Source organism: Pelobates fuscus, chromosome 1 (assembly GCF_036172605.1).
Source record: "Pelobates fuscus isolate aPelFus1 chromosome 1, aPelFus1.pri, whole genome shotgun sequence".
NCBI lineage: Eukaryota > Metazoa > Chordata > Amphibia > Anura > Pelobatidae > Pelobates > Pelobates fuscus.
This window is the reverse complement of record NC_086317.1, coordinates 308,963,404-308,989,863: the sequence shown is the minus strand read 5'-3', so window position 1 is coordinate 308,989,863 and position 26,460 is coordinate 308,963,404. Positions and strand designations below refer to the sequence as shown.

The 26,460-nt window shown below is 40.6% G+C and overlaps 1 protein-coding gene across 2 annotated transcripts; it reads left to right on the top strand.

Moving 5' to 3' along the window:
• Positions 1-5,986: 5,986 nt before the first annotated feature.
• MFSD9 (major facilitator superfamily domain containing 9) lies at positions 5,987-18,361 on the top strand. Of its 2 annotated transcripts, XM_063444632.1 has the most exons (6): positions 5,987-6,155; positions 10,476-10,563; positions 11,646-11,689; positions 13,221-13,350; positions 16,113-16,322; positions 16,823-18,361. In XM_063444632.1, exons 1-6 carry the CDS (start codon positions 6,063-6,065, stop codon positions 17,611-17,613), a joined length of 1,356 nt encoding a protein of 451 aa, XP_063300702.1. In that variant the 5' UTR covers positions 5,987-6,062; the 3' UTR covers positions 17,614-18,361. The 2 variants fall into 2 exon arrangements, with proteins under 2 accessions (XP_063300702.1, XP_063300703.1); XM_063444633.1 differs by lacking the exon at positions 16,113-16,322.
• Positions 18,362-26,460: the final 8,099 nt, after the last annotated feature.

Genomic DNA, 26,460 nt, shown 5'->3' with positions numbered 1-26,460 from the left:
AGGCTTGCATTTCATTTTTTTGACATTGAAATTTGCCAGATTGGTTATGTTGCCCTTGAGAGCGTATGGTAGCCCAGGAATGAGAATTACCCCCATGATGGCATACCATTTGCAAAAGTAGACAACCCAAGGTATTGCAAGTGGGGTATGTCCAGTCTTTCTTAGTTGCCACTTAGTCACAAACACTGGCCAAATATTCGTTTTTTGCTTTTTTAACACAAAAACAAATATGAACGCTAACTTTGGCCAGTGTTTGTGACTAAGTGGCTACTAAAAAAGACTAAACATACCCCACTTTCAATACCTTTGGTTGTCTACTTTTTCAAATGGTATGCCATTATGGGGGTAATTCTCATTGCTGGGCTACCACACTGTCTCAAAGGTAACATTACCAATCTGGCAAATTTCTATTTGAAAATGGAACGTTCTATATTTGACCCTGTAACTTTCCAAAACACCATAAAACCTGTTAATGGGGGATACTGTTGTACTCGTGAGACATCGCTGATTACAAATATGTGCATTTTTGTGCAGTAAAACCTAACAGTATTATGACATTCACAGCTAAATTGTCAGACGGAAATACAAATTTAAAAAAAAAAAAAAAAATTCTTATTTTCTCACATTTTTTCTACATTTTATTCATAATGAATTATGTTCCATATATGAATAGTTAATGATAAATTAAAGCCCTGTTTCTCCTGAACAAAATGATATATAATAAGTGTGGGTGCATATAATATGAAAGAGGGGAACTATGGGTGAACAGACATATAGCGCAAATTCCAGTTTTTGTTTACGTTTTGTTTTGATCAGAACGTGCACTATTGACTCCGTCCTGAAGGGGTTAATAAAGGTGAGGTAATCTAGACTTTTTTGACCTAGGCGACTTCTCTTCTCAGTGACAATACCTCCTGCTGCACTGAAGGTCCTTTCTGACAGGACACTTGAAGCGGGGCAGGCCAGAAGTTCTATCGCAAATTGGGATAGCTCAGGCCACAGGTCAAGCCTGCACACCCAGTAGTCAAGGGGTTCATCGCTCCTCAGAGTGTCGATATCTGCAGTTAAGGCGAGGAAGTCTGCTACCTGTCGGTCGAGTCGTTCTCTGAGGGTGGATCCCAAAGGGCTGTGGCGATGCGTAGGACTTAAAAAGCTCCGCATGTCCTCCATCAACAAGACGTCTTTAAAGCGTCCTGTCCTTGCCGCCGTGGTCGTGGGAGGAGGAGGATGACTTTCACCTCTTCCCCTGTTAGATTCCCGTTGTGCTGTGACATCACCCTTATACGCTGTGTAAAGCATACTTTTTAATTTATTTTGCAAATGCTGCATCCTTTCCGACTTGTTGTAATTTGGTAACATTTCTGCCACTTTCTGCTTATACCGGGGGTCTAGTAGCGTGGACACCCAGTACAGGTCGTTCTCCTTCAGCCTTTTTATACGAGGGTCCCTCAACAGGCACAACAGCATGAAAGACCCCATTTGCACAAGGTTGGATGCCGAGCTCTTCATTTCCCTTTCCTCCTCCTCAGTGATCTCAATGAAGGTATGTTCTTCCCCCCAGCCACGTACAACACCACGGGTACCAGATAGGTGACAACAGTGTGAGTTGCGGAGGAGGAAATCTGTGTGAGTCCAAAGGAGGAGGTTACAGAGAGCAGACGGGAGGCATCAGGGCAGTTGAGCTTGTTGATAGGGATATTGAAGTCCCCAAGTATGAGAGAGGGAGTGCTAGAGGAAAGAAAGTGGGGTAACCAGGAGGAAAAGTGTTCAATAAATAGTTTAGGGTGACCGGGGGGCACATGAGCAGGAACTGCTCAAGGCGAGAGACGGAGTGGCGGATTCGTTGAGAGGGGGCAAGGAGGACAGCTGTGGTTGACGTGGCTGAAGATGCTGGACCAGGAGGAGGATGGCGGCTTTGAGTTTGTGTGCTGCTTGTACTCATGTGTTGATCCCATAGGCGTTTGTGATGTGCCTACGCAAATCAGTTGTACCTAGGTGGGTGTTGGACTTTCCACGACTCAGTTTCTTTTGGCACAGGTTGCAAATGGCATCGCTGTTGTCAGAGGCAGACACACACAAAAATGCCACACTGCTGAGCACTGCAATGATGGCATTCTGGTGCTGGACACAGCATGTGTTGATTGGCGTGCTGTCGGGCTGACCCCGGGTGCCGATGCATGCTGTCTGACTGTGCCACTAGCTCCTTGCGACGACCTCCCCCTGCTTCCAACTCGTCTCCTCCTCCTCCTCTCTGCCTCCCCATCTGAACTTTCGCCCTGTTCTTCTTCTTGCCGAGCGGGCACCCACGTGACATCCATGGACGCATCGTCATCATCAACCACTTCACTTGTATCTGACAACTCAGCAAAGGAAGCAGCAGCGGGTACAACATCATCATCATCACACCGTACGTCCATGTGTGTAATGCTGCCTGCCTGAGATATATCCCTGTTATCTACATCCTCTGGCAATAATGGTTGCGAATCACTCATTTCTTCAAACGGATGTGTAAATAACTCCTCTGACATACCAAGTGAAGCGGCTGTGGTGCTAGTGTTGGTGGTGGTGGCAGGCGGGTGAGTGGTAACTTGAGAGGTGCCCGAAGCTAAGCTGGAAGGGGATGGTGCGTCAAGGTTACGAGCGGAAGCTGTAGAAGATTGGGTGTCCTGTGTTAGCCAGTCAACTATGTCCTCAGAACTTTTCAAGTTCAGGGTACATGGCCTCTGAAAACTGGGCATTATTCCAGGGCAAAAGGGAATCACAGCACCACGACCACGATGGCCCCTGCGGGGTGGCCTGCCACTGCCTGTCATTTTTTTTTTGGATTAGTGGTACTATGCGTGCAAGCTACTGTGCGACCAGATATAATTTTAATGATAAGTGTATTTTAACAGTGAGAGACAGAATAAAAACATTTTTAAAAATCCAGAAAAACGCATATCAAAAAAGTTATAAATAGATTTATACTTTTTACCCTCACTGTATCATGACGTAAGTAGACTGGGCTACCACTTTAGTCCCTAGACAAGTAGATTTTTTTGTTGCTGCTTTAATTCCACACTCCTGCAGATGTCCAGCATATGTCCAGCATTAATGTAGACCTTCCAAGTCAAATGATTTGCCATGTGCCATACTGTTTCCATCAGACTTTCCAGTGCTCCAACAGGCACCTACGTACTGTTTGGAGAGGTGAAATGTGTAGTTCTAGTTAGTACATGTTTAATTGTGCTTGCACTACAACACTCATGTCACAAATGGGTAGTGGGCTCCAACATGAAAAGATGGCAACTTACTCAAAATTAGATCTTGGCCTAGCACACAAAGATATTTGCACATTATTGGATATATGCCTTCTGTATTTATTTTAAGTTCCCATGCTGGCTCAAAGGTGGTATAGGTAAAGGGTAGACATACAAGAAACTATTTGTGACCTCCACCTTGTGTTTTGGCCCACAACACGGCCTTTGTCGAGCTTGACAAAGGCCCTGTTGTGGGCCAAAACGTTGTTTCTACTTTGCTCCAATAAATCTGCCCACTGGACTGAACTTGAGTGCCTGGACCATCATTACTTTTTTGCAAATCACATTGTGAGGATTGGCCAACCTCAAGCCCGGTTGTACCTTGGGATCCAGGAGAGTGCGGTATCCATATTGGTAATTATATTGATACACTTCCTACTTATGACCTAATACACCAGACTTCACAATTCCTTCTAAGTGGATTAAGCTGCGTGTAACGGACCGTTTTGCATATAAGAGGTTAAAAACCGTTTAGGCGATAATTCCCTTACCAGATGCACCTACAGCTACTGTAAGCACCAATCTCCTGAACTGCAAACTACACGAATTCACCAACTCCCGAACAGGAAAAGCATACAATCAGCTTACACTCCTGGCAATCAGCATACAATCCAATTCCCCCAATAACGAGACAACACTTTGTTTTGAGGCTCAAGCAGGAACTGATTTACTGGGGCTACCTGCCCGGCTTTTATGCAGGTCTCCCACCTGGTGGACACTCCCCTAGGGGACCAGATGGGAAACTGGAAAACATATTGGACATTGACCAATCACAGACATACACCTTTAACCCCTTAAGGACCAAACTTCTGGAATAAAAGGGAATCGTGACATGTCACACATGTCATGTGTCCCTAAGGGGTTAAACACTCCCACAATGCATCACAATCCCTCCTCTCTGTCCTGAAGGTAATTGGGAAGTAATCCAATTATCTCCAAGGACAGAGGCAAAACTCCATTAGCCACATGGCAGACAAAGGACAATAAAATACATAAAATTACATACTGTTACATTTATCACATAGAACATACACATTCTACCCATCCCCAGATAGCTTAGATCTGAGCGCACATTATTACCGGATGGCGCTCAGATCACATACATACAGTTCAATCGCCATGGAGCCAAAGTCTTTCATACAGTCTTTCAGTATGCGGCTGGGCTTCATGGCATAGCTATCTGGGGTAGCATGGCTTTAACAGTCCGCAGAAAGGCACGAATACGCTTTTCTGCAGGGAAAATAAAAGGTTTTAACTGCCAGGCCATAGTCTAAAGGGAGCAGGCGAGCAACCAGGCTCCTCCAGTGGCGAGGCTGGTTTCGCCACACTGCGCTAACCATATTTTTATTATTTTTGTAGGGTTTGCTTTCCCTGTTTTGAATAATGAATATTATTTTTGTAGTGTTTGCTTTCCCTGTTCTGAATATGCAAAAAACGAGGCATGATTATTCATCTGTGGATTATTATTAATGTTTCTTTTGGATATTACACTGGAAGACAATGGTCTCCAATAGAAAAATAATCCACTATCTATGAAGGAATACAGACATATGGTAAATTAGCCAGTTATGCCTCATTTCCACTGAGCATTATGGTTCGGGTCGGTACGGTTCAGAAGGGTTAGAATGGTCCAGCCATTCAGGTGAACGTTTCCACTGCAAGTTGGACAGCAAGGGGGCATGCGTGATTTTGACCGAATGCCTAGCGTGTCATTTGTTGTGAGCATTAACGTTTTCTTGTCCGCCAATCAACTGATTGTATAGTGTGACGCCAGTAGCTCCGCCCTAACCGTACCATACCATTTCCTATGGACCTACATCTGAAGGGGGCCCCGGAATGGTGCGGTTTGGTTCGGCTGTATGGGCCACTTTCATAATGGAAACACTGAAAATAGCATACCAGACTGTATCGGCCCGAACCGCTCAGTGGAAACGAGGCATTAGATTACATTGAAGATACACATAGAGACAATTCATGTGCAAGATTTCATGCCTTGCAGAGGAGCTCTGGTTGGGTTCACAGCTTCAAACGAAGAATTCATGTTGTAAAGCTGCCTACACAGGAGCCTGGCTGGACCCAGATAAGAAGCCAAGCAGTACCAAAATGGTCTGCCCTGTCACCACTAAATGGGACCAGGGTACTCCTTAAACCATAACCACTACAGCGGATTGTTGTGGTTATAATGATTGTAATGACCCTTTAAAACTGCTATTGGGCAAAACTAACCTGCTGTGCTTTGTAAAGAGCCAAGTCATAACAAAGATACAAATGAACACACACACAGAATGTATACAGGATAGATATGTGCATATAGTGTTCATATACACGTAGCCAGCCTGGTGTGATGTGAATATTGCAATGTGAAAAGTCTCATGCTGTAATGTTATTTTATAGCTGTCAGTCAGTATTGTCGAACACCCAGAGAGCCACAATAAAAGCAATGTAACCAGAATGTGTTGAATTCCGTACAAGGCCACATGGCGGTGTTCTATAGGTGAGTGATATGCTGACACATTCCTGATCGCCCTGGCAAGCAGTCACATTCCTCCTCACTTCCTGCTTCTATTGCTTCACGTCTTCCGGGATCGCGCTTTCATCACAGCTGTCAATCCACCAATTACACGGCGCCCTAGACACCGGTAGCCCCCCTGTAATCACAAACGCGCATGCGCGGTGAAGCTCGGCTGTTTCCGGAATTCCTCGGCTGCAGGTGACCGAGCTGGCAGGTGATGGAACGCACCGCCTGGCCATAGACGATGGAGAATGGGGACAACGAGACCTACAGCAACTCGAGGGGAGCGCGGGACCCCGAGTGGGCGGAGCCTCCAGCACTGCCTTCACGTGGTGGGCTTCCTGGTGAGGAGAGAGAATGTCTCTGAATGGTCCATGTTTGTCTGTCTCTGTGCTGGGGGTTCTCACTGTGACAGTATGGGACATATATAGGGGTGTTATCTATTTTATATTTTTACCAACTGCTACAAAATGTTACATGTTAATGTTTTTCATTAACCACTGCAGTGACTATAGTTCAGTGGTACTTAAAGCAGTAGTCCAAGGTTATATTTATTTCTGGTTATTTTTAACCTTGCACCAAAACCATCTCTGTCACAGCCAATTTGCACCAAGGAAGCCATCAATATTGATAAAATCAGGGTCAATCCAGTTCTTCTGTGCATACATGGCCATCTGAATTTCCATGCATATTAAAGTGAGATATTTTCAAATAATAAATCTGCTTGCCTTTCAGAAAGCCAGGCTGGAGAACTACTGTAAGAAGGAATGTGGTAACCAGATTTAGCCATCAGCTGCCCTGCATGTGTTCTAGCTAGCTGTTACACAAATAACAGCAGTGATGACGTTTGCAGTTTTGCTTCCAGCGTGGTGTAGAAACTACTCTAAACCTCTGTGTACACACTCAAGTGTTTTTTTTCTCCACAATTTAAAGGGACGCTGTCGGCATGGTATTTGCTTCTTCTTATTGAACTGGTTATAGTGTTTGGAATTCCCTGGTGCCATCCTTTCACTCAACGTTAAACAGTTTTTAAACTTTTTGAAGGGTTTCTCCAATGTTTTTTTGGTAAGATATGGAATAATGCCCTATTGTCATTATTCTATATGTCCCCCTTAAAATAAGGTTTACTCACCTCAATCCAGCGCTGGACGAAACACTCCAAAGCTGCTCCGCACACTCACGTGTGACTGTGGCATCACGGGAGCAGCAGCAAGGTCTCCTCCATAGACAGACAATTCACTGCTGCTGTCACCGTTGGCAGCTGTCAGGATTGACACTTGGACTCCACCAAGTCAGGTGGAGAAGATATACAGAGACAAATTAGTCCCTACTCTCTAATCTCTTAGTTGGGTTGGAATGTCAGTGAAATTCCAACACAGTGAAAATTAGTTTCATAAAGATTCTGTCTTTATGAAATACTAATTTTTTAAGGCAAGTGTGACAGTGCCACTTTAAAGGAGTGTCTCTCCTGAATAACGTATAATCACTGAACTTTCTCTGAGTTAAGTTGGTGATTAGTGCTCCTGTCAAACTCAGTGGGAACTTCAATTTGGGGAAGCATTGGTTTGGCTGAAATCAGCAAGGAGGAGCAATGGGGGTGGGGCCAAACACCAGCTTAGCCAATCAGCACCTCCTCGTAAAGCTGCATTGAATCAATGCATCTGTATGAGGTTAATTCAGCCTCTCCATGTGGAGCTTGAAGATGTTGAACGGCAGGATGCACAGCACCTCCAACAATGGCCATCTGAGAAGAAATGTCACGAAATACAACTTATGCAGACTTCTTTTTTTTTTTTTGGCTTGGTGAGGGAGGATAAAATGAACAGGACACTATATCGTTAGGAATACAGATTTGTGTTCCTTTAAGTGATTCTATTAACATAAGTGTCTCATTTCATTCCACAGCTGCTTGCTAACACCTCTACGTCATACATGCTAGTCATAGTATGGCTGTGTGGTTGGCTCCATATACTGCAATTTTCCTAGGGAAAGAAATACTTTGAACTGGCCAGTCCAGCTCTGGAGAGCATTGAGTTTATGGGCCACCAACCTATGCTTGGGCTATAAAAAGCCTTGCACAATTCGTTCTTTCTTCCTTACTCCTGTATTGCACTGGTAACAGACATCCTATCACACCATCCACTGCTTTAAATCAATAGAAAGCCCACAAACCATGTGTTCTAGTGGCTTAGGCTCAATTGCCCTCCTTCCCAGGAGCTACGTTGTGGAGTTGCACTTGGAATGGGGCTACTGAATTGAAAAAAAGTTGTTTTCTCCTGATACATATATTTTACAACTGCCCGTATATCTTAATTTGCTTTTTTCACGTACATATTTTAAAATGTACACTTTAAATTTAGGAACTTATTTCTTTGTAAATACTTTGTGAGATTAATATGTCCTGGAAGGTTGTAAAAAGTGGTGGATGACAAAGCTAACTTGAGCTTCCAGTGCAATTCTTTGCATGTCATTCTGAATAAAATCTCATACAATATACATTACGTGCCTGACCTTTGTGTGTAGGGCACTGTTGTATTTTTACTTTTGCTTTTTCAAACAACACAACTACCACAGTAAGATCAGGTTCTGAATTTACATTCTATACTAACTAAGGTTGTGACCGTAATAGCCTTGTGCAATACTGTACACAGATCTAGAATTAGTTCACTCTAGTTGTCTGCATGCATTAATATTGAAAAATCCTTAGAACATTTTATAAGCATGGTCCAAATAATTATTTTAACTTGGATCTTTGCATTTCACTAACTGTATGACACATTTAAAAAATAAGAAGTTAAAATTTTATGACAGATGTCATTTAAAGCATCACTCCAGGCACCATAACAACTTCATTAAAATAAGTTGTCATGATACCAGGAGGTCCCAAGGGGCTTTCTTACCTAAAGGAGTTTTAACTGTTGAGCGGTTTAACCGCACAGGTTGCCTCCAAATCTCCCATCAGCGTCTAGCTCCTGAAATTGCAATTGAAATCAGGAGGCATGGAGTGCTGCCAGACAGGGGCACCTCTGATTGGCTATAGCTGTCAGCTAATGCTCAAAGCAAACCGGAACTCCCAATTCAACTTACCGCTCTAGCCAATCAATGGTGCCCCTGCCCAGGAATAGAAGAAACCGTGGTGAAGGCATTCTTTGGGGTTAAAATGTTTGAGAATAGTTTAACTCCTTCAGGTAAGAAAGCGCACAACTTTGATAAAGTTGTTATGGTGCCCGAAGTGTTCCTTTAATCATGGTTCCTGAACCTTATTGCACTAAACATACTAAGCCGCTGAATCCTATTATTCTCAGCCATATCGTTGGCGTATTGAATTTCTTGCAAAATACATTAATTAGGAGAGAATATTAAATAAACAAAACCTTTTTATAACTAGTCCATTTGCCCAGCTAGGAACAAGTGGAATCAAAACCCTTCATTACACCCTTTGAGCAAATTCATGATCTGCATAAACCTCAGTGTGAGAATAGCAAGTCTTACTGAAAAATTCGTTTTTTTCTTTCTGAAGTATAAAAGTCAATTATTCATCTTTTACTCCAGACCATTGATCTTCCCATGATGGCCAGCTTTCTGTGGAGGTGGAAGTCTACTGGACATGCATGTTTAAGGCATAGGAAACCAAATTTCAGATTGTCAGCAAGTGACTGGATTTGCCCTCGATAATTGACAAAACATTGGGTTTGGGTGCACAGTTTTCAGCTTGGCATTCTTTGTAAGCTAAGGTTTTGTTTTGCAGTGATTGTATTTTTATGAATTTATTTGTACCATATGTGCTATAGTAATTTGGTAGTCTTTTATCAACCTATTCTAAATTTGATCAAATAATTTTATTGTAGTGAGTCTTTGAATGTATCCTATGTATGCAAATAGTTATTTAATGCAGCTTTGTCTTCAAAAAACAGATTTTGAGTATTTCATTGGATTTTCAATGCAGTCAAAATATAATAAATAAAGTAAGAACTATTCTGTCTTATGGTCAATTCCCAGCTTTACAAAACCTGACAAAAGATGATGGCTGGGTGCAGTGGTGTATTTTGGATTTGTGCTGCTTTAGGCATTACTAAACTCGGGCACCCACCTAAAATTATTTAAGGCTGCACCTTTTCCTGTTAAGACCACATCACAATGTTTTGACTGACAGGCACATGCACTGACATACTCACTGACAAATACACACTTTCACTGCCACACACTCTGCCACACATACAATGACACACACACATCCTCACTGATTTGACATACTCTGACAGACACACATTTATTCACAGATGCAGACTGATAGCGACACACACATTCATAGATAGACACACACACTCAATGACAAACCCTCACTTTTTCAAACTCTTGAGTAGGTTTGTAAATGATGGTTGTACTCTCTTATGTGTGAGAGTTCAGCACTGATGCACTTCAGGACAGATACATCTCCAGAAGAAGAATACAGATGGTGAGGGAGAGCTACAGGTAAGTATATCTCCCTTCTGTTGCACCCTCAGGCCGCCCACGCATGGAAGTAATTTTTTTGAGCCTTAAAGGCAACAAAGTAACTTAAAAAAAAAATGTGTCTGCCTTGAAATTGTTTTTTTTTAATGTAACACCTATAGTGCCTATACATTGTAGCAAATGTGTATAACATTAGTGTTATTTCTTTGTAGGATTTATTTGGCGTGAGCATGATTGTGCCATTGTTAAATCATCATGTGAAGTCCCTTGGGGCAAGCCCTACCACAGCAGGAATAATCGGTAAGAGAGATGGTGAGCCATAGCTATACCTCACATAAGGCGGGAGAGCGATATTTTTAAAAATGATAATAAAATAAAATTACACATCAAATCAATAAGCAGTTAAACAACCTAGTCTCTGGTGAAATGTAATCCGAATTTCCACACTTTCATGGCAATGGGTTTTGGTACATAATGTGGGAGATGTCCTAATGTATCCGAGTCGTTTGGTAATACCACCTGCCAAACACCAGTTTTATAGAACAGGAGATGGGAAATAAAACTACAGCCACGCAAGCCACGGGGTGAAATGGCCCACTGCGAAAATCCTTATGACGCAGTATGCTAGTTCAGCTCCTTATGGGAAGCTTAATTTAATAACAATATTATACCTGCTGTGACCACAGCTCTCTGTCTCCGAGAATTTAAAGCATTTTGTTTCATGGTTTTGTTCATATCTATTTTGTTTTGCAGATTTTGTGTGTAAGAAACTGAAGAGTCCTTTTTAGCGTGATTGCCAAGAGTCAATTAGGCCTGCTGTATTCCCTATATAATATGTTGAATATTTACTTTGTGTCCATTATTACTAATACAGTATAAATACCTGGTATAAGACTCCTTAACCTGCCTTATTGACTCTGATTTGTATTAGAGTAGTTGGGTAGTTTAATTAGTTGCAATAGAAATTATGGGGGAATTTATAAAAGGGATCTAAAGAACGAAAAATGGGACAGTCAGTATGGTACCACTAGTATCATGAGGTACGATCCATAGTGACCGCTTCCTTTTTACTTTATTGCACTTTATTAATTCTTTTGATCTTCTCCAACGTATCAAGTTGGAATATTTGGCAACCGGCTTAATCACACGATGTTACTGGTACAAGTATGCTGATGTGTATGAATATTGAATGTTCTTCATGTTTCTAAACTGACATCATTCCTGCAACTAGGAACACACTTCCAAAGCTAACAGAAAATAATATATTGTATTTTATAATCTGATATTAACCAAAGTTTTGTTTGTGGTTTTTGCCAAATGTATTGTTTGTTTGTTTGTTTGTTTCCTGTGTGTGTGTATATTTATATACTTTTATCTTGTAGGCTCCTGCTATGGCATGTTTCAGCTATTTTCTAGCTCACTTGTGGTAAGATACAGTCTAACTACAACTCACAATGACCGCTTTAGTAAGATATGAATGACAAAATCAGGATAATAGTAGCATTGTAATAATTTATTTAGTTGAACTCTTCATTGATTAGGGCAGGGCTTCACAAATTTGTTTAGAATCTAGTAGCAGGCTCAAAAAGTTAGAAGCCAGTTTTTAAAAAACTTATTTTAAGTTTAATTTTCAACAAGAAAAATGCAATTCTTAAGGGACACTACAGACACCAGAACCACTACAGCTGAATGTAGTTTTATGGTGTCTATAGCCTGTACCTGCAGACCTTTCAATATAAATACTGCCGTATCAGAGAAAAGGCAGTGTTTACATTGCTGCCTAGTAAGTCACTAAGATGGCCGCTAGAGAGTCCTTGGTCAGTGCAGCACCTACGTTCAGCGTCCTACGTTCAGCATCTCTTAGGAGATGTTGATTGGCACATTGTTTTGCTGCGAACGCACAATATCCTCCCTGAGCTGAGATCATAAAGACTGATTATACCAGCCATGGCAAAACTGGCACGGCGTGGGGAAAAAGGTAAAAACACCTTTCTCATGCGATTTGGAGGGAGGCAGGTACCTAAAGAGACGCACGCACTGAGCTTTGCTGGGGACCTCCCTATTGTATGTCGTCAAACCATTTTTAAAGGCTTTGGCTTCTTACCTGGGGTCCTCCAGGTGCCGTCCACTCTTTCATTACTAACGACAGAGTGTTGGAAGCTATTTAGCAGGAGCTTCCACTAGTTCTCCTGCGGTAACATCTGAGTGTAAGGCTAGCTGATGAGAGAATCAGCTAAACGCTGTCAGCCAGTGAGCTAAACCTTGCACTTCAGGATCTATGTCATTCGTAGTGGATGCAGGATTGGCATCTGGAGGAACCCTTTGAAGGAACACTCCACACACTATAATCTGTACACAGTCAGGAGGGCGCTGGTACCTCCCTCCCCTTAAAATGCTTTGACTTCTTATGTGGGGTTTGCCCAACACCGTTCCTTATCAGTCGCCAAGAATAAGGCTTCCATCAGAGGGGTACAACCCGTACACTGCCCCAAACAGTTGTTACTATATAGTAAGTATTATTTGGTCTCTTCCTGACTTCTACGTGACAAAAACTATAACTTTCTACATGGCTGAGCAGCATGAGGAGGGTTAATGGCATCCCTAGCAAGGAGAGCCTAAAGCTTCTAAAACAGTTTGACTGCTTACCTTGGTGGGGCAGTACTTCCCTGGCACCATAACCACTTCAATGCACTGAAGTGATTATCGTGCTTAGACTGTTTCTTTAACTTAAAAAAAAAAAAAACTACTTTTTATATAAGCCGTATACCAGCTTGCTGATCCTAAACAATGTGTAGTGCTCTTCTTTGCCCCCTGAAAACATATCTTTCTGTCATTGCTAATCTGAACTTCCAGCAGGGAGTGTGTGTTTTTACTTTGAGATATTCTGAAGATAATTTTGTAGTTGATAATGTTTGCTTTGAAAATCATACCAAGAAAGTATTTGTGCTCCTTTGCAGGGGAGTTGGAGTGATGTTGTTGGAAGAAGATATTCTTTAATTACTTGCATTGTCATCAGTGCACTCGGATATGCTCTTCTTGGAGTATCCACTAACATTTATATTTATGCCTTGGCTAGAATACCTGTGGGTAAGTAATTTGACGTTTGTGTGTCATTTAATCTTTGTTGCAGTTTTTACATCACTGTGAAGAAAAAAAAATAATGCTTAAAGGACCATTATAGGGACCCAGACCACTTCAGCTCGAGTCTCGGTGCCAGGTCCCCCGAGTTTTAACCTTGCAGCTGAAAACATAGCAGTTTCTCTGAAACTGCTATGTTTACATTGCAGAGTTAATCCAGCCTCTAGTGGCTGTCTCCTTGACAGCCACTCGAGGCCGTTACCGCAATTATCACTGAGTAAATAGCACTTAACTGACCCTGGACGTCCTCACGGAGTCCAGGGTCAAATAAGATCCCCATAGGAAAACACTTAGTAATGCCTTCCTATTGGCGGGTTTGAATTCGGCACGCACCTCTGGCCACGCATGCATATTCGGCTCCACTCAGGAGCTGACGTAGGCTGGGGAGGAGAGGTCACCAGGTAAGGTAAGTGACTGAAGGGGTTTTAACTATAACTTTTTATAGGGGTTTTAACCCCTTCAGCGCCGAGCGAGGGGGGGTGGGGGGCAGGGGCTATAGTGCCAGGAAAGCTGTTTTTTTTTTTTTTCTGGCACTACGAACTATATGACATTTCCAGCAACTATCATGAAAAATTTAATGAAATGTGCACCTTAAAGTGACACTTCAGGTTGAAAACAACTGTCAGTTTTTTATGCAAATGATAAATTACGCCTCCTCATCCCCCCAAAAAATGCACTTTTTTTTTTTTCTTGCTGAGAAAAACATTATATCTGCAGGCTTTCATTCTGACCAGCTGCTCCACAATTGCTTGTTGTGTTAGTTCTTTTAAAGCAGGGATCCTCAAACTCCGGCCCCCCAGATGTTGCTGAACTACAACGCCCATGATTCTCTGGCTATCTATGTAATTCAAAGAATCATGGGCGTTGTAGTTCAGCAACATCTGGGGGACTAAAGTTTGAGGACCCCTGTATTAAAATGTCCAACTAGCATGAAACATGATTCTTCTAGACCATCGGTGCTGGGGGCTATTCATTTCCTGCATACCATTGCACATTCTTCCCACAGAGTTCTGTCTGGAATCGTATGCCCTCTCTCTTGCTCTGATAAGTGCAAGGTTGTACTGCAGCCTGCATGCCCTAACTCTGGGGCTGCTTAGGCCTCACACGGTCCTGAACAGCAGCTGTATACCTGTTGGAGTATTTACTAAGAATGGGATGTGGATGTAATATCCTAAACTTCTACAATGTACACTCCAGCAGGCTATGGATACACAATTTAGAGCCTGCATAATAATCAATGGAATATGAATTTGGAGGACATTTTAGGTGGGCAATTCCTGAAAAAGTTATTTCTGTGCAGTGATAAAATGTGCAAATAAATTACAGAAAGACAGACTGACAGGTAGTTTATACTTAATGTTAATGTGTGTCTGCCTGCCTCACCTCTCCCTCTCTTGAAGGCTGTTTGGCTTCTACTAGTTTATCTCAGTCACTGCTTTCAGTTGCTAGACTCCGTACATATTGCGAGTGGAACCAAGCAGGAAGATATTTTCTGAAAGGGGGAGACATGGATAGAGGGGTGGGGTTATGGTGCAGAAAGTAAAAACTTTTTTTTTTTGTTTGTAAAAAAATAAAATAAAACACAGGATGATTGTAAGGCTGACATTAAAGTACTGTTGATGCCTGGAGTGTCACTCTAACTATATGCTTGCATGAGTCCATGTGCTAGTGAGACTTGGCTGGATTTTGTGAGGCTTCTTCACTAAGCCTTGAAATGTGGAACTGAAAACATAATCTCAAAATTTAGACCAAAATAGCTGATTTGGTAATATTATCCCATTTCAAAATAGTCACAATTTGGCTATTTTAGGCTTTATTTGGCAATTTGGTTACTCTGCTTTGCTATCATCTACAAATTGGTATTTAGCGAAGTAACCCTTATGAGATTAAAACATAACCTAGCTTCAAACTCATTTATACTTAAGACACTGCTTGCAGGCATACTTCTGGCAAATTTATCCTCAAGTGAGACATATTTTCCTTCTATGTTATTTCTAACACCTCTAGACATGTGGTTCTTAAGCCTGTAAGGAGGATTGTTTAAATGCCATGAGGTCAGTGTAATGGATCTCAGTTTAATCATATCCATGTCGACTCGATAGAATTTGAGGATTTTTTTTTTTTTTTTTTTGTTATAGCTTCAGCCTTTTGTATTATACACATAATATACTGCTTTACATGTTTATGGCTATAGTACTGGCAGTTACATAGTTAAAGAAGCACTTTGAACACAATAACCACTACTGCTCATTGTAGTGGTTATAGTGCCAGGAGTGCTCGTGTCCTCGCATTTAAGTAGTAAAACTGTTTGCGAATGGACGTTCCTTGCTGCACTGATGGGTGTCTGTCAGGACCCAGGTAAACTGTCTAACCATTTGCAAACGATTTGACAATGTACCGTAATAGGGCCCCAGGCCCATGCTGGCACCATACCCACTACAGGGCTCTGTAGTGGTTGTGGTGCTCGGAGTGTTCGTTTAAAGATAAACTTTCCACTGTTTTTAATCTATGACTCCCAGCCACAAGCACAGCAGGTGACCTTCCTTTGTTTATGAAAGTTGTGGTCTAGTAGCAACTATCCTCTTTGAAGAATAGGAAGAGCTGTAAATTCATAGTCCCATCTCAAGATCTTCCACGGAAAGAGAGAACAGGTATGCAATATATTATCATTAGCTTAACTAAATGAAAATCAATATTATTCTCATTCTCAGGAATTTTTAAACACTCACTTTCCATTTCGAAAGCATTCCTCTCAGACCTGGTGACAGAAGAAGAGCGTCCAATAGTAATGGGGAGGTTTAATGCTGCTTCCAGTCTGGGGTTTATCTTGGGACCAGTGGTTGGTGGAAGCCTTACAGAACTACCTGGCGGTTTTTACATTACCTCATTCCTATGCTCTTCTATATTTATTATAAATGCAGGTATGCTGTCTAGAACTGTAGAACTCTAGAATATAGATTGTTTGAGGTTATTTATTTATAGAAAGCCAATAAATAAAAAAAAAAACATTGCATCCTACTTGTAAAGTTTCAGAACAGGATATTGCCCCTTGCCAATCATCGTTGCACATGCTGTACTTTTCTTCCACTGAATATAGTGAAAGAGGAAAATCAGCAGTAACCTTTCTACACGTCTCCTCATTTACATTATGTGCCTTGGCTGTGCCTGGGCTGAACTCAATAGTGATGTCATTTACTGCATCTGTAATATTATTGTAGAATACATGACATGAAAAGGTTAAGACGAAATATAAGGGATTTTTAATGCTTTACTGAACGGTGTAAATTCCAGAGAAGTGATAGTCTCCCTTTATCTTGTTCAATGAGGGCACATGTGAATATTTAATGATTGCTAACATATTTCTGCATATATAATCAGTCATATAGTAACTTTTTTTAATAATAATTTTTAATATCTACAGGTCTTGTCTGGCTACTGCCTTGGTATGAAGACAAACCAAGCTGTGTTGCCCCATTCCCTAATGAATCTTCATTTAATGGGATAACAGATACCTCTGCGCTGAAATCTGATCTCACATTACATACATACCAAATGGAAAATCAGGTTATAAAAAAACAGACTTTTTGGACTCAGGTTGTTTCAGCATTCAGGAAAGTAGGAAGTGTTGCTTTTTCTCATATGTGGGAGATATTTTTGGTCCGTTTGTTAAGTGCTATTGCTGTCATGCTGTATTACAGCAATTTTGCCTTGGCAATGGAAGAAAGATTTCATATGACTCCACGTATGACCGGTTATTTAATAAGTTATGGCAGCACCCTGGGTGTCCTTGCTGGATTTTTACTTGGACCCCTTTCCAGGATTTACAAGCACAATTCATACATTATGTTGTTACATTCAAACATTCTCACCTTTTTTTCAATACTGGTGTATTCACTGGCACCAAAGATGTGGATAGTCGTCCTGGCTTTAACACTTTTGGCATTTTCAACCAATATAGGAAGAACTTGTATAGTTGATCTTGAACTGACCCAAGGTGTGAAACATGGAAGTGGTACACTTATTGGAGTTGGACAATCTGTAACATCAGTGGGGCGCATACTTGTCCCTCTGTGGTCAGGAATTGCTCAAGAATATAGTCCTTGCGGACCTCCACAGCTTGGTGCAGTATTGTCGTTAGCATCCATATTTCTAATGTATAAAAGTAAATTATGCTACAGTGGATCTGCGCAGACTAAAGTAAAAAGTGCATGAGAAAAGACGTTCAAAAACACGTTTTTAACACAATCAACGAAAATATGTTAAATCCCTGACATGCGGATGCACTGAAAAGAAGTACATCTCAAAAGAATTCTGCCTTTTCTAGGTGCCAATAGAAATTATTACTTGCATTTAATTTAAGAACTTAAAGCACCTCTGTCATCTTCTGGAGTTTTTGCATACTTGTAAAGACCCCCAAAGGTGACATCACTTCTTTAGTGGCCCAGGCATGCTGTGAAGGTGAGATGTACTTACCTGATGCTGTTCCCAGCAGGCATCACCATCTTCAGCTCCTGGCCTTTATCCAACAGGAGCCAACATTAGTGCTTTACTCTTGCACATGTGAGTACAACACTTTTATGTCTACGAAGGAATCCTACACATGAGAGCATAAAAACACAGGCGCCTCCATAGATATTGTTGCCTTATTCCCACAGTTGTCACTAGCGACTACTGTGGGAGGTAACAAAACTTGATGGCAGTAACTCCGCCTTCTGTCAGTATTTGTCAACTTGAGGATGTGCCATAAGACAAAGTTGTATTCTCTACATTGTCTTATGATATCTTGACTGCACTGAAATATCAGTGGAATTCCAATACATTCTTTGTGAGCATTCCATAAAGATTTTATATTTATGAAATGCCCACTTTTTTTGTGACAGAGCTGCTTTAAAACTAAATATTTATTGGTATCAGTTTCTAAGTAATACATATGTGAATGTATTTTAAATGGGCACTATTGACCTTATGAAATGTTTTTTCAGTACCTGGTTGCTCTTTCACAGAGAATTAAAGATTTTAAAACCGGTGTTAGAAGCTGTCTGAATGCCTAAATCAGTCAATCAGGGAGAAACAGTGATTTATTTGGGTATCAAAACTGTTGCTTGAAAGAAACCTCTAAGGTTATGAATATTTATTTATAACATTAGACTGTTTGTTTTTATTTCACCTTAAAGGGTTACTCCAACCACCACGGTCACTTCAGTGATAGGAGTCGGGACTTGTATGCAATGGGTTAGTTACATCCTTGGCACACATGGCGCCTGCAAAAGGAAGCTTGCTGTTCCCTCTGTGTGGTCCATCTGCCTTCTTCCACTACTTGAATTGTTTTTTACACACATATATATATATATTTGTGGTCACGGCATAAAGTCGTAGCATTAGTAACGTAAAACAAACAGGGAATGGGAAAAGTCAGTTGTGGTGTGCCGGAACTGACGATGCAGTAGGCCTGAAATAAGAGGGCAAAAAAGATGTAACCAGTTTATTCAGCCTACAATACATATATTTATTTTTATTGAAAATCTTTCTCTCATCCTTCCGGCAAAATGGTCCAATCACAGGCCTTTCTGTAAGATGCCTGTGATTGGACCGCACAAGTGCCGATGTCAAATGGAGGATGGATATCGCACCGGGAGCTTTGCCCAGGGCTGCATTACAGGTAAGTTTAAATGTTAATTATTTGGTTTAAAGGGGGCTATTGGCAATGTCCATTTCAAAAGTAAAGTGTCAAAAAGGGTTGGAGTAACACATTAAATATTTTTAAGATATCTACAAAACTCTACATCAAGTCTATGTTGTCTGTCATGAATGAGTTCATTTATATTGTTAGAAAATATGAAGTTGTGATGTGGGCATTAAACGTATATTTATTGTGAACAACTTCATTGTTGTTTTATTACTGTGGCCACTAACTTTTATGTTGCACATATGTTGATATATTAATGAGGTGATGAAAACCATGTTTAAACCAGTATATATATATATATATATATATATATATTTTATAATTGTAGCTTTAGCACTTATATTAGAAGCAACATAAATATTAGCTATTTTTGTTGAAATGTGTGGAAAGCCATTTTTTTTTTAAAACTGTAAATATGGGCAGTAATTTTGTAAGACATAGATTTTCTGGAGCGGTGTTACTTTATTCTATGACCAAATGAACAGCATCCTCAAATCGTAAGATGACTAAGAATGGTGGGAGAATGTTGGGTTATCGGAGCAACAAAGTGTCTCATGCTCGATTTTTATAATGTAGCATCACAAATTTACTGTACATAGACTGGGATTTGTTTACCATGAGGCATACAACAGCCGTGACAAAAATGTATCCTGTTTATTCATTTATGTGTGTTTTGTTTTTTCCCATTTAAATAGAGATTGTGTACCTGCTGCCCTCTCTGCAGTTGATCTAGGGGGTGAGCAAAGGGCTAGTAATTCCTGGGTGCGTTTTTTTTTTTTTTTTTTAGTTTTTGGGGTGGAGGGTGAGCATGCGTGGGGATGACCATTAGTCATGCCTTTTGCATGACGCTTGCTTGTTTTGGTTTGTAGTGTACCATTTTTTTTTTGGCCCCGCCCATTTCCTTAGGCTGGTGCAAGGATTTTTAGCTACACAGGCAAAAATGCATTTTGGCCGCCTGTGATGCCTTTTGGTAGCGCTAGTCCTGCTTTTCCTACCACTGGCTGATAATTATCAGAAATGGCAGTCCACACACATTTTCAATTATGGTCACTAGAAATAATTTTATAGCACTGCAGTTACCTTTGGACCACATTCCCCATTATGCTAAACCTGGGAAAGTCACACAAATTGAGCGCACAAGCAATGGCTAACTGTGGTATGGCAAATGTTTGTGATGTAGTTTTACCATAATGTTCAGCCAGCCTACTGGTTGACTGAGCATCATGGGAATGTAGTACACAAAAATATCCATAAACATGTATATAGTTAAAGGGACACTCCACTACCAAAATACAAAATAAATAACAAATGTTTAGTAGATATACCCACACTGAAAACTTGCATGCATTAAATTATGCATTTTTTTCTATTGGAGTTGTATATAAAATCAGTTTGCAAAAGCTGTAGATCTCTTGTCTGCAGCCTTTACAAGCCCTCTTATTCTAACCCCATCCAGACTTTCTGTGACTCTCCAATCACAGACTTCCCAATGCAGCTCAATGAGAAGTCTTTGCAAAGCAAGTGTTTGCCTCTTGAGTTCATTGCAAATAAGCTAACCAAACCAGGAAATAACAGGACCTGTTGTCTGCTTGAAAAGCCAGGGCTGAGTAACAAGTATAATTTATAAAAGTGTCAATTGGTATTGAAATTTTGACTTTTTGTAAAATGGTGGGATAAAAAGACTTTAAGCAAGCTAAAGTGCTTCGGCGGACTTGAGTGTCCCTTTAATGCTGTGTATTTTATTTACTAAACATCAAATTGTATTGAAATAGAAATTGAGTTGCAAACTCTAGGCAGAGGTGCTGATTTGAAAAAACAAATCTCTGTCAATTCAATGAATCTCTGGGGTGTGTGTTCAGCAACTCCGTGCACAGCATAGAGCTGATGAAGGTAGATTCTGCAAAGATTACTGAGCTGAAAATACAGTAGAGCCTCTAGTGTTCATCAGAGTAATGGTTCCTAGAGATGTTACTAGGAAACAATAAAAACGCATCGTAAATGTTAAAAATATGGCAGGGACTGACTGGACAGCAGAACATTAAAGGAGCACTATAGGGTCAGGAACACAAACATGTATTCCTGACCCTATAGGGTTAAAACCACCATCTAGCCACCCTGGTCCCCTCATGCCTCTAAAAATAAGTAAAATCGTACTTGAATTCAAGCCTGCAGCTGCATAGTTTGTCCCTGTTTCCTTTAGACCTACTCACTTCCTGCTGACATCAGCAGACGTGGTGGTCTAATCCAATCACAATGCTTCCCCATAGGATTGGCTGAGACTGACAAGGAGGCAGATCAGGGGCAGAGCCAGCACAATTCAAACACAGCCCTGGCCAATCAGCATCTCCTTATAGAGATGAATTGAATCAATGAATCTCTGAGGAAAGTTCAGTGTCTGCATGCAGATGGAGGAGATACTGAATGTTTGGATACATTTTAGGCAGCCATGACCCAGGAAGGATCTCTAACAGCCATCTGAGGAGTGGCCAGTGAAGTTATCACTAGGCTGTAATGTAAACACTGCATTTTCTCTGAAAAGACAGTGTTTACAGCAAAAAGCCTGAAGGGAATGATTCTACTCACCAGAACAAATTCAATATGCTGTAGTTGTTCTGGTGACTATAGTGTACCTTTAAACTAGTGGTTTTGGTGACTATAGTGTTCTTTTAATTTGTTACAAAAAAGAACTTTTTGTATACGTTTTAGTTTATGATCCGTGGTAGACAAAGTACTATCAATGTGCAACACTGTAAATCTAAATCAGGAAAGAAGATATGCTGTATGTATGATGTAACAATGTGTTACAGCACATTCCAAACGCCTTTTAACCCCTTAAGGACCAAACTTCTGGAATAAAAGGGAATCATGACATGTCACACATGTCATGTGTCCTTAAGGGGTTAAAATTAACTAGATGTTTTGTATGTCTGTAAAAATGTTCTCAGAACTGTGATCGTTTTCCCATTAAAACGGTCACTTGTAGAGTACATAATATTAGCTGTATTTTATTTATATAGTGATAGACTAGTTAATGGGTAATTCAGCCTCTGGAAATCTTTGCTCCATTATTTCTATGATGTGCATTTACTTGCAGAAAAACACTTTTGTAATGTGGACATAATAATTAGTGATTTATTATGGTTGCTTTTTTTTATAATTGGTTGTTTTGGTGCCCAGGAGACCCCAAGAAAGAACTAACTCCATTAAAAACTGTTTGACTACTTTCATTGAGGCAATGCTAGGACACTCCTGGAAGCAGAACTACTATGAGTGTTCCCTTAATCTATATAATAAAGTTGTAAGTAATGCACCTAAACAACTGAAACAATGTATTTAACTACAACGTCCACTAGATGGTGCAACAACACTTACTTTGCACTGCAAAATGTTCTTAATCACACATCAGATTTTTATGTACAGAAAGAAAAATCTATAAATATATTTAAGCACCACATCAAATGATGCCAGTGGACCAGAAATACAAGAATCTAAATGTGTCTATCACCATATGAGGCAGTTTTAGCTAAATAAATTGATCAATGTAGTAAAAAAATAAAAAAAAATGCAAAGGTCCATTGTATTATGAGTAGAAATACAAGGAAAAAGTTAAACTGTAGATTTGCAAAACTATTGGAAAGACACAAACATTACAGTCGAGCAATCATTGGTCCCAGAGATTATATATGTCTAACCTATGAGTAACATGCAGTTCCCTGTTTAAATTTATGCAGAACTGTAGCTAGATGTACAAGATTCTTTTTTTTTTTTTTAAATATCTGCAATAAAAAAATAGATAAATAAATGCATGAGTGTTTTCACTGGGTGTTTAGTAAGCAGTAATTTTTTTATATATACATTGTTTTTATTTGGGCAATGTCCCTTTAAGTTGTTGGTGCTATAACAAGTACACTGTAAAGAATAGATTGACACTAAACAACATACATTCAGGGTTGCATGTTGAACTAATCTGAGAACAACTCATCTGTTACGTGGTCTCCTTTCTGGTTTTAGTATAACCACAGATGCCTTGTGAGCCTGCTTTTTATCTTATTCCATTTTTATCTGCTGTATACACTGTACACTCAAGTTCCTGTTCCTCTTTTTTTGTTTTGATCAACTACAATGTGTGATTTATATACAACAAGACCGGATCCGATATACAATTACATTTCCAGATAAAAGCATAAAATGATGTTCCTAGCTTTAAATTTGCACTGGCCTACCAGGGCTGTCATGGTAGCAAGGGAGGGAGTTGCCTAAATCTGAAAACGTTCTGAAGAGGTTAAATAAATACTGTAGATTTATTCAAATGGTTATGGCAGCTGCCAGGAAGACTGTCCTTCATACCTGGATCTCTCCATAAAAAAGCAGCCTAGCATTGTGCCAATCTAAATTATCGTACATGTTTAAGGGTTGAAGCCACTCAATATAGAGAACTTAAAGTTTATGATTTTTGTTTTTAACTATTAGGAGCCCTACATCACCTAGAATTCTCTCTGAACTCTCAACAATTACTTACTTCAGTAAATGACCCTGAGTGAGTTATTATCTAAGTTTGAATAATTAAAATCATCTAATTTTTAGCTGTGATACATTCTGTTTACAAATCTGTGTGCTCCACAGCATATAGACATGCTATTTTTATTAAATTTTTTGTAATAGGTTTATCTATCTTGTGACATCTACCCTTTACTCACAGTTTAGCAATACAAACCTTTAGAATTCGCTAAATAGAAGTATTTGGCGCTATGTAAATATGATGATAATAATAATAATAATATGCTCTCTGGAGAGCATGGAATAGTGTTGAACCACTAGTGCAAAATGTTTTTGATTTGAGGCACAATCAGATACGGAGATATTGCAAGAGCAATGTACCATTTACCGTATTTTTCGCTCCATAAGACGCACCTCACCATAAGACGCACCTAGTTTTTTGAGGAAGAAACCCAGAAAAAAAATATTCTGAACAAACTGTCCCATAGTGTCCCCCCCTCCCATAGTCTTCTCCTCTCTCCCATAGTCTTCACTCACCCCCTCCCCATAGACTTCATCCACCCCCTCCCCATAGACTTCATCTACCCCCTCCCCATAGACTTCATCTCCCCCCCTCCCCATAGACTTCATCTCCCCCCTCCCCGTAGACTTCATCTCCCCCCTCCCCGTAGACTTCATCTCCCCCCTCCCCGTAGACTTCATCTCCCCCCTCCCCGTAGACTTCATCTCCCCCCTCCCCATAGACTTCATCTCCCCCCTCCCCATAGACTTCATCCCCCCCATAGACTTCATCCCCCCCTCCCCATAGACTTCATCCCCCCCATAGACTTCATCCCCCTCCCCATAGACTTCATCCCCCCCCTCCCCATAGACTTCATCCCCCTCCCCAATATTCTTCTCTCCCATACTGTCCCCCTCCCCTTGTCCCATTATTACTTACCTGTCTTGTAGCGTTGGCCGGCAGCACAGGGCGCACCGCGGTAGTGGAACTTGAATTTCATGTTCCGGTTTCCGGCGGGACTGAAAGGAAGTGCGCACTCAGCTTGTGCACACTTCCTTTCAGTCCCGCCGGAAACCGGAACATGAAATTCAAGTTCCACTACCGCGGTGCGCCCTGTGCTGCCGGCCAACGCTGCAAGACAGGTAAGTAAAGCTTCATATTCGCTCCATAAGACGCACAGACATTTCCCCTCACTTTTGAGGGGAAAAAAAGTGCGTCTTATGGAGCGAAAAATACGGTAAATGTTGCTCACACCCTCTGTATAATGTGCTCATGTTCAACAAATCACATTCATCTAACACGGTTATATAAAGCTATTATTTTACTTTGTTTGTGGCCTGATATAACCAAACCTACATTTACTGCAAAGTTGCCTGAGGCTTGAAACAAAGCACTATGATTACTTTATTCTTTATTCTCCTTACTTTCTTTCACTAACAATAAAATAGACAGGAGGGAGAAAAGTAAGAATAAATTACATTAATAACAAATAGCTTTAGGGTTTTTTTGGTTTTGGTTTTCAAATGTATTGCATTTACAAATGTAATGCAACCAAGATATTGCGACTTTCATCACTATTAAAAAAAAATAAAAAAAATAGTATGCATTATTTGTCCAGATAAGCTTCACTTTTCTGTTTTTTGTTTGTAGACTGACTAAATGGTCAATATATATTAACCTCTGTGAACACTGCTTTAAATTCTGGAAATGTAATATGGACTTATCCCTCCATATACTGCACTAACATACATCACTGTTTTGGGAAAGATTTACTCTAGATAATGAAACATTGCGTTTGAGGATTTACTTCTGTTAAGTATCAAGAGCATTAAATAATTTCAGTATTGATGTTGGGATGATTTGCACTCTTAATCCGCGTGAAAAGTATCAGATCAGAACTCTAGTCAAGTGCACACAGATCTTGACAAAACATTTCTGTATAGACCTTGCACTGTGCATGTATAGCCATCCACTTGTTGAAATAGGAAAGGCCCATATTTAACTGCTGTCACAAATTTAAGAGCAGACTTTGTTCATTTGAACTATATGGCCTAGCCTTAGACATGAAAAAAATGCAGACTATTACTTCTCCAAACACCTTTAAAAGGACACTGTAGGCACCCAGACCACTTCAGCCCAGTGCCATCACCCTTAACCCTGCAGGTGTAATTATTGCACTTTTTATAAACCGCAATAATTACCTTGCAGGGTTAAGTCCTCCTCTAGTGGCTGTCTACCAGACACCCACTAGAGGGACTTCCGGCTTCTTAGATGACTTTTGGTTGTCTACATGACGCTGGACGTCCTCACGCTGTGCATGAGGACCTCCAGCATCGCTGGAATCCCAAAAGGAAAGAATTGATGTGTGTTAGGTCTCCCCTGCGGGGAAGAAGCATGGGCGGAGCCTGACCCAGCGCCAATTTACATTGACGCTGGATTCTGGTAAGTGTCTGAAGGGGGTTTTAACCCCTTCAGCGACGTGGAATGGGGGGCACTCCAAGATTCTACAGTGCCAGGAAAACAGGTTTGTTTTCCTTGCACTAGAGAATCCCTTTAATGCTGGCACTATAGGCAGTCAGATAGGTAGTGATCTGTTGACATTAAAATGAAAAATGTGCTTGCTGCTTCCAGTGAAATTAAAGCCACAAAAAGAAAAAGGATCATGACAAACATTGTCCCAAACTAAGTGAAAAAGAAATGTTTAAAGTGTAAATGGAAATCTTCTGGTGGCAGTCTGCTAACCATTTAAGCCCCCTACTGAATCCTCAGCAAAGCTGTTTAATTTGAATCAAACTATAGCCTACCCAAGCATCAGAGGAAGAACATACTTGCCCCACACAGCCGTGGTCCGTGATTTCATTCTGTAACTGTGAAG